General features: G+C 39.3%; 1 protein-coding gene across 1 annotated transcript in view; it reads right to left on the bottom strand.

Moving 5' to 3' along the window:
* Positions 1 to 5,362: 5,362 nt before the first annotated feature.
* LYRM4 (LYR motif containing 4) overlaps positions 5,363 to 9,413 on the bottom strand; it is an 89,857-nt gene continuing 85,806 nt past the window's right edge. Inside the window, exon 3 of the mRNA XM_039550222.1 lies at positions 5,363 to 8,721. Within this exon, the coding sequence (XP_039406156.1) occupies positions 8,659 to 8,721 (63 nt within the window). The 3' untranslated portion in view covers positions 5,363 to 8,658. The remainder of the gene's footprint in view (positions 8,722 to 9,413) is intronic.

Genomic DNA, 9,413 nt, shown 5'->3' with positions numbered 1-9,413 from the left:
GCCGCCGCCCCGCCGGCCCCCGCCGCCCCCCGCTACTGACGCCCGCCGGGCGAGGGGAGCCGAGGGGACCCGGCCGGGCAGGGGCAGGCGGCCGCCCCCCGCGCCCGGAGTGAGGCCCGCCTCGGGAGGGAGACGCCAGCGCGCCGAGGGCCCCGTCCCGGAGACTGCCCCAAGTCTGGTGGTTTTTAAGCAGGCGCTTCAGTTTCTGCCAGCGAAACATGGATGTGCGTAGGCTCGCATTGCTGTGGCTTGTGGAATTGTTCTCCTTTTTGGTTTTTTGTCTTTTTTCTTTCTTTTTTTTTTTTTTTTTTTTTTGAGAGAGAGAGCGCAAGGAGACTGAGTAGCGTGGGCTTTGCTTTTACCCTCTTGAAGTGAATTTTTGAGGTCTTGATTTGGGCTTGACTCCACTTACCCGATTAGTCAAGAGCACTCGTGTGAAAACTTGGTTGCGTGTTCGCTAAAGGTTTAACTTAGGATCCCAATTTTCTCGTTCTCAGATCCATTTGAAAGACACAGTACTGCGACAGCAACGGTGTGCTTTGTCCTTTTTTTGTTATTTTCTTTTAGTTTAATGGACTCCGTAACAATACGATTCACTGTTGTGAGCACCTGTCAAACCCGTGACAGGCTTGCGTGCTCGCCCCACCTTTGCCATGGCTGCGGCGGCTCTGAACAGCAGGCACTCTGTTTTGGGGCTGGATCTGGGGCTGGACTGGGCTGCTCTGGTTTTTGTCATTCAACACACTTTGATACTGCTCCCCAGGCTCGCGTGTAGGTCCCGTCTGGCTAATAGCAGCTAACAGGGTCTTCTACAGAAATGTTTTTGCTTAAAATAGACTGGTGACTTCTTTTCACACAGCTGACAAGTCTAAAACCGGGACGAAGGAGGAGTTAAAATACTTGCTGATGCTGTGTTTATCAGGAGAACTTTGGTAACACCTTTGAGTCATGCACTGTGAAGTAAAAGATGGTGTCCGTCTCATACACGGTTCTGTATTTTCAGATTTGGGGAGTAGTTGCTGGTTTGGATGACCCTTCTCACTGAGGAGTGCCGATGTGATACAGAGAGGGTGTCCTCAGTAACAAATGGAAACAAGTGCCTTAGTTCTGCTCTCCTTATGTTACATTTTGCACCACATTTCTCAAGTATTTATAATTTATTCAGCTTTTTTGCTACATATTTTTCTGTATTTGTATGTTGCTGGGAAAGGACTTTGTTGTGCACACAGCTGGACTTTATGGCGCTGGACACTTGAATTGATTTTATAGTCTTCACTCTTACACTGCAAGCCTATAGGTTGACTACTGCTGGTGTACCAACTCCTGAAATTAAGCAAAAACTACCAATGCAAATGGGTTTGTAAGAATAAAAAAGAGTTTTAAAAAAGGCCATAAAGCTCACCATTACACTTTTTTTTTTTTTTTTTTTTTTTTAAAGCAAAACGTAACAGGAAACTTCACATTTTGCAACCTGGTTGTGTCCCCACCCTGTTGTCTGCGTGTCCTGACCAGGGATGATCCCGTCCGCAAGCAGCATTTAGGGCTGTAGCTGAAAATGACTGTTGTCCTGCCAGAGCCATGAGGCAAATCACCCTCTAAGTCCGTGACAGCCCCTTGTGATGGATGTCTTAAGCAGAGCTGGGGTGAGAGGAAGCTTTACTAGCATGGGTGGAAAATAGGTGGGTTTCGGTCAAGTTTTGTTCTGGCTCTTCTGCAACTTTGACTCTGCTTGTTGTCTTTTGATACAGTATCTCAAAATACGGGTTATTTTTTGTTAACAAAAGAATAGCTAAGACATTGCCAGAGTGCAGAAAACGCCCTGACATGGATGTATGGTCTTCAGTAAGACCATGGAATGTCATTTTCCTTTTTTGAAACAGAGCATACCGCGAGATTTCTCAGGTCTCCATTTCCTCTGAAGATGTAAAATGTCTTAAAGGGCATTATGAGAACATTAGAAAAAACAGCTTCTTTATAAAATTCCCCATACTTGAGAATATTTAAAAGCCTACAGCTAACCTGCCTTTGGAGATAGCTGGAACAGACCCAGAGCTAAAAGCAGGGGATCTGCTGGGAGAAAGACGTGAAGCAGAGGGAGCTTCAGACTAAAGGTCCTGCAGTTCTGCTCACACGCGCACTGCTGCTGAAACATAGCCTGTCCTCCTTCCTCCTGAAAAAGCCTGTACATAAACCACAGTGTGAGAATACAGCCAGAGACAAGGAGGTGTTTAATTCCCTCAGAAACCATTCTGCTGTTAAACTGTATCAGTTGCTTTGACAACGCACAGAGGGAAAGCTCTGTGCGGGCAAACAGAAGTTGGGAATCTTGTCCTCTAAGTTACGTGAGAACTCTTGCCAAAAAGGTTTTAAGTGAGAATAGTGAACTCTACTACTTCCCTACACAAGTTTGTTTTAAATCTATCATGCGTTACAGGATTACAGGATGTTACATGGGATAACCTGGTATGAATTAGCCTTTCTTCAGATTGCTGCATCAATGAAATAGTGTGCTCTTAAGCTGATGTGTGATCCTAACAGTGTCAAGATTGATCCTTCATTTAAGTACAATGTAATATTTGGGATTTCTGAAGCCCATTCCTTATTCTGTGCTTTGTTTATTAGTTGCTTCAGAGAAGGAGGAAACATCGCCAGAAAAAGGAGGGGAGGGATCTCTCCTTAACACAAATTAAAGGAGCAGCCGTATGCTGATGGCTGTGTCCGGGCAGAGGTGGTACCAGGAAGAATCCTGGCTAGCTGTGCCTATTGATAGAGGGCTGGAAACGTTCTCTGGTCCACTGTAAACATCGACATCCAGAATGTGTAAGATTTCTGTGTGCTTTTCAGATGTGTGACCTGAAATTTGAAATACAAGAAAGTACTTGCTCAGGCTAGACAGTAAAATCTTCTGACTGCTTCAGAAAATTGTTGCCAATCGAAGATCCTGCCAATTGTGTTAATTAAAGCACAACATTTTTGTGCTTTGATACCTGGTAAAGTGCTTTTATTTGTTATTAAGAAATACTTTTTGTGAAAGGAAGGGGGAAACCTCTAGATGGGAATCAAAGATACTCACTTTTTAATAGACAGTACATTTCTGTGCTCTTAAGATTTTACAGAAGCTTAGATTTCCAAAGCAGGGTTCAAAGACAGCCTACTCACAGTTGTCTGTATTTTTATAGCTGAGGTTATTGAGGGCTATGGAAATGCAAGGCTTTATCAAAGATTACACTGGGCAGCAGTTGTAAAAATCCAACTGGACCATGTGTGTACCAAAGGCTGGCAAGCCCACATCAGCAAAACCCAGGGCTCCTGCTCCTGGTCACAGGTTGAGACACATGGTGTAATTGCAACATTATTCTCAAAGAAGTATAATCAAAGTGAAATAGTTTTAATTCTATTAAAATCTAAAGGCCAGTAGAGTAAAACGCTAAGTGAAGCATTCTTCCTGTTTGGTTGCATTACTGTTAATGTATTTCATAAAGATTCAAAGCATAACTTTTCGAGGATGTGCTCATAAACATGCTCCCTCCCCTAACTTAAATAAGAAATTTAAGATTTACTGCACTTTTGGAAAAACACTAGCTCCAAAGATTTTTATTTTATGCAGATTTCTGTTCCCCCACCATGGATTAAGGATTTAGGGGAGGAATAGCTGCCAAATGGTTTTATAGGTGTATATAAATGAAAAAAGTTTAATATAGTTGAAACTCTATAGGGGTAACTGTGAAGGACATCAAAGCTAAATCTTCCTTAAGCAATTTTTTGCCATGTACACTTACTTTTAGATTCAGCTTTAAATGATTGAGAAAAGGACTGTGAAGCTAAATTTACTTTGGTGTCATGAAGATCTGTAAGCTTGCATGAAAACTACTTCTGTTTTATTTAAAATTGGAGCTTTCAGTCAGTACTTGGAAAGTCTGGCTTCTGCTCCCATTGGCTTCCCTGGGATTTGGATCCAGCCCAAAGTACTGCAGGAAGGTAAGGGAAATGATCTAGGTTTAATTGTCCACTCTGTTCAGAGTCTTGCGTTATGGGGTTAGGATAACATGGCACTGTGATGAATGTTCATCTGTCATGAGTTCAAAATCTGCTGTCTGTGCATGGCAGTAATTAAATCACCTTAATTGTTTTTTCATTATTCTTTCTGAGAGAGGGAAAATTACTTGCCTTGGATTAGCATATTGCCAAAGACTGTTATAAATATTTATGGCGTGTACTCTTTCAATAGAAAGCCTGTACATTCTTCACAGGTCTCCATAGTTCTTTTTCTCGAACACAGAAGAGTAGTTACTTGAATGCACTAATTACCATCATTTCACCCTCTTGCAAAGTTTCAGTACATACTGGTTTAACAGTAAAAAAGGTAAGTAGTTTAGAAAGAAGCATTGCAAAAAATATTTAATTACCTCTGTAAGCTGCGGAATCTTTTTGAAGGTGCACGTTTGTGAAACAGGTTTGAGAGTTCCAAATTTTTTCCTTTTACGGTTGTAGAAAATACACAGTTTTGGAAGAATTACTGGCTTCTCTCCCTGTTTTTTTCCCTGCTTTCACATTAAGGCCTCACACACTATATTCTAAAATACTGAAAAAGGGAAAAGTAGGAATGTAAACGCTCAGTTAAAGAGCTGCAGAGCTTAGTTCTTTTTTTTTTATAAAGGTCATCAAGCAAAATATTCCCAAGAGTATGAAAGAATTATGCCTGTGTTAAGACTGGTGGAACAAAGCGAACAGTATAGTCCTGACTTGAATAATGCCAGGATTTCACTGTAGATCATTATGGAAAACTCAGGAAAACAGTCAGTGCACAGCTCTTTCATGGCTCTGTTTACGCGTACGTATGGTCTGTGCTGGGTATTGGGAGAGACGCATTTATGTTGCATTACAGGAAGTAAAGTTGAGGGGCTGGTGCTTCTCCATAAAATTATTCTAGCTGCTGATGTTAGAGGGTAAAAGTTTTGCTTTTAATGCCTGGAAACTTGGAAGTTTTTTTTACATAGAAATACCTTTTGAGAAAAGGGAGTAGTCAGTTAAAATCCTTCATAGCCTATTTCAACATTGTATGTAAAGTGTTCGCATGTTTCTCTCTTGGGTTGCTCTCCTCCTGAAAATCTGTACCTCTGGTATATCTGGGCATTTTGAAACCGTGCTTTCAAAAGCAGAAGAATTTCTTGAGAGGTTGTAACACACAACAGAAATGCCTGTCCTTTGAACAGTTACTAATATTAATCAAATGGTTCCTTTTTTCCTTTCAGAGTGCTGTTTCCAAGTTTATCCTGCAAAAGTAATGACAAACTCCAGTATAGGCAAACATTCAAATTTTGGTTTATACTGCTGAGGTCAATAGTTTGCTAAAATGTCAAGATCAGAAAAAACATTTTTAATATAATACAAAAGCAAACTTGTTTTGCTAAGACATTGCAGCTTTAGTAAATATATTTATTGAGCTCTGTTCTAAGGAAAAAATATATACTTTTTATAATAGCGGACATTGTACGTGAGTCATGGGATCATTCCTTTGTGTTTTAACTATTCCTGTTGTTTACACTGCTTTGACAAAATCCAACAAAGCTTCTGACAGCGTGCCAAGAGAGATTTAATGAGTATTGCAACGTAAACGGAACTGGTGAAGCACAGAAGGTGCAGCTGTAAGAGCACAGCAGCTCTGAAGCTGGAGCACAGTGCCAGCTCTCCAGTCTGCTCTCTCCCTCGGTGATGGTGAGCACATCCCTAGCCAGGAGTAAGAACACGGCAAGGGGACACCAACACAACACTAAAGTCATCCCAGCCTACAGCTGGGCTCAACTTCCTAAGCCAGGTGTGGTTAGCAAGTATTTTCCTTCCATAGCTTGTAGGATTTCAATGATAAAGCATTTGTCAAGCTATGTTTTGTACAGAAGTGGGCATGTTTTGGCAAAATACCTTAAAAAGGCATCAGGCAAGGGAAAATATATTTGTAGGTATCTTTCAATCAGGTACAACTGATATGCACATAATTAACACTAACTGAGCATGCACTTACACGTGTTACAAGCAAAGGAAACATAAAGACTTGTCCAAAACAGGGAACAAGCATCTAAAATGCCGTGACTGTGTTGGGTTTGAGGAGTAAGTGGTAATATCTCTGCCAGCTTTGCACTCCTATTAACAAGCTAGATAGTGTTACGCAGACTTTTGGACTGTAGCAGCAGAGACATTCTTACCTTGCTTCTAATAAGTAATGCATAAATACTGTATGATAAGCTGATCAGTAATTTCAAGTAAGAACTAATTTGTCCTTGACTGAGAAAGTCAGCTGTCTTACCCTCTGCAGTATGGACTGGGGACAGAGTGAAATTACAGAGCCCCATTACTTTTTCTTCCCCCCTTCATGGTCCTCTCTGTAGAGTGTACCTGAAGGTTACTACTGCTCCTCTGCAGACAGAAATAGGGAAGGGAGAGAGAATCTGAGTGGTAACCTTGAAAAAAAAAAGTTGGAGCAGATGGCATGAATTGGGACTGCAGTAATGTTCTATCTACCACCAAAACTTAACAACAGAATTTTCAGGCATTAATGGAGAAGTAATCTCCTTCATACTTTGGAGGGAATTAATGAGACATTTCACGTTCCCATGACTGCCTGCCAGTATGACAGCATGTACCATCTACAGCTGTATTCTTGTTGGAAACAATGCTAAAGAACTTCACTGGAAAGGTATTTTGGAGTAAATGATTATGCATTGAAAGAGTTCTCTTATTTTTTTATAAACATGGTGAAAACATAGATTTAAATAGTAAAAATGTTACTGATGGAGTTGTCCCTCTATAAAATCAGGGCTATGCTATTTATGTTTATTTTCCTTCCTAGCATACATTCTCAGATCTTGAAATGGTATGCAGTGCTTGTTCCAGTAATTAAGCTGTTTTAGACAAGGATTTTAGATGTAGTGTTTTAGCAACTAAGTTTCTTACAGTATAAAACTGGCAGCCCTTCCAAGCCTGTGCCATCCAAGAGTGTGAGATGTTACTACATTTCTGTGAGCTCATTGGAAGCCTAAAGAGCAATCAAACCCTTCTTCCCCTGCAGTTTCACCGTTAACTTAAGTGCACTTAATTATCCAGTTGTGAATGTGGAGATTTCAAATACAGAATCGAATGTATATTACCTATTAGAATAATTAAATTCCATTTTAATAAAATGCTCACTAAAACCAATTTACATTGCAACACTTATACACCTAATAAAGGGAGAATTGTTACTGTATTTGCTTTTTATCTGAAACAGAGAAGGGGGCTACATTTGCAGTCTCAGGAACACGCTATTTTATTCTGTACACTGTATTGTCCATATGAAATGCATTACTAGACATCTCAATCTAACTGTACAAAATGGTAAAATACACTTTAAATGGCAGTGAGGAATGGGAGTTTGTTCTAAATTAGACACTTGAATAATGAATGAACAACACAAAAGAACATAAACAAAAATGAATTTTGTGAAGCAAGAAAAATAAGGAGTGGTTTTCAAAGGCAACAGTGCCATGGAACTAGTTTTGAGCTTCTGTTTCTCTACTCAAAAAAACCCACAACAATTCACTGAAATAAAAGGAAACTTTTTTTTTCTGTATGCCATTAAAATAGCTTTCCACTGCTTAATTTTTCTGCAGACTTCTAATAGAAAAAAATTTCAAGCACAGCAAGGACTTGAGCAGAACCTGATCAAAAATTTTGCTTGCTTTTTTTATTAATCTGTGGTCTTAAAAGTGTTCAGCATTCTACAGATTTAAGAATAACCAATAAAATGCTACACTGAGTGTTCCACTTTTTCTAGGCAAAGCTTGTTGCCACTTTATGACTTCCAGCATTTGAGTTACTGTTCCAGTTAGGTTCCTTTTTTTCTGCCAAAATTCATGATCCTCGTGAAAAAGGGAAATCTTTCATAAACTGATGTGGAGCTTTCTGCTAATAGCTGCACCTCAACAAATTAAAGGATGTGGTGGTGAAAAAACATTTGAAAGCTCCCAAGCCTCAGTAATTCAAGTCTTACATTCTGCTATTCTGATCAGTTAATTGCTAAAAGTAGGACAAGACTGGTTATTAACTCTTGGAAACTGAAGAAAGAACTAGTGAAATTTTTATGTCACCTCCTGAAATGTCAAGGGATGCTCTTCAAGGAAGCCACACAATGCAGCCTATGATATCCATCTCTGGTTTTAATACTTAAAATAAAATACGTATTTAGACATTTAATTCAGATGCTGTATATTTTTAAATACGACAGGATCAATACAAACTTAGGAACTGGGTGAGGGGTTCTAAATCTAACACATTTTTTGTGGTCAGTGAGAGACAAGGTCAGCAGCAGAATAATGTATCTGGTTATGGGTAGTTTAATGTAGTTTTATTGCTGAAATAGGGCAGGATCTATTCCATCACATGGGACATACAAGCAAACAGATTTCAAGACTACCTTACATACTATTATAAATCACAGCCATTTATCTTAGAACATGTGACCCTTTAGAAAATCGTACTTTGGTTGCCAAAAACTGAGTCTCTCAGGCATTTCTTTTGCTGAACAGACAAGCTCAGACATGTGCAGTGGGTTTATGCCTCTGTATGTGGCACTGTAGGATGCTGAAGATGGTCCAGTGTTGCTTCAGGATCAGAGGCTTCTCTTGGCTATGTGTTTCCTGGACTCTCAATGACCAATTTTTCTGTGGAGTACAGCTGGCCAATTGTAACCTGAAATTGAACCAAAATATCAGAAAGCTGAAACCAGAAAGTAAACAGGTTATAATTTAGGCTGCACAAAAAATCCCAAGAACTGAATAGCCCATATATTAAGCTTTTCCATAATTACATTTGTCTTTCTATAAACATTTCTTTTTGTAAATAATACACTTGTCTAGACCTTAAGAAAAATAACCAATACATAAAATACTTGCATATATAAAATCTTGAAATAATGACATTGAGGAATACCCTTTAAAGTCTCAAAAATTAACATTAGAAGTTACTACAGAGAAAAAGCAAGCAGGCTCTATGTTTAGAAAAATTAAAAGATGAATATAATGAAAAATAAAAATATGGATAGAATCAGCAGATATTTCTTATGCTTTTTGGGTGGAGAGCCTAGATATAAATTGCATGGCATGGAATTATTTTCCAGTTCCTTTGGAATCCTAATTTAATTTGCCTTACAAATGGTGAAAACCGTTCAACAGTTGTTAGTTCAGCAGTAGCATTTTACACACACTGGAACTACCTCTTGTTCACAACGTGGTATTCAGACCTCTTATATTTGTGCTTTCTAGTGCAATAAGAAAATGAAAAATGACAAAAATGCAACATTGATGCTTTGATTCCTCTTGTTCTTTAGCACTTTCTAGTCTGCCCCATAACATCAGTAAATTGTGGCTGGATATGCAGCTGCT

This window comes from Corvus cornix, chromosome 2 (assembly GCF_000738735.6).
Source record: "Corvus cornix cornix isolate S_Up_H32 chromosome 2, ASM73873v5, whole genome shotgun sequence".
Classification (NCBI taxonomy): Eukaryota; Metazoa; Chordata; class Aves; order Passeriformes; family Corvidae; genus Corvus; species Corvus cornix.
This window is presented reverse-complemented; position numbering and strand designations above follow the sequence as displayed.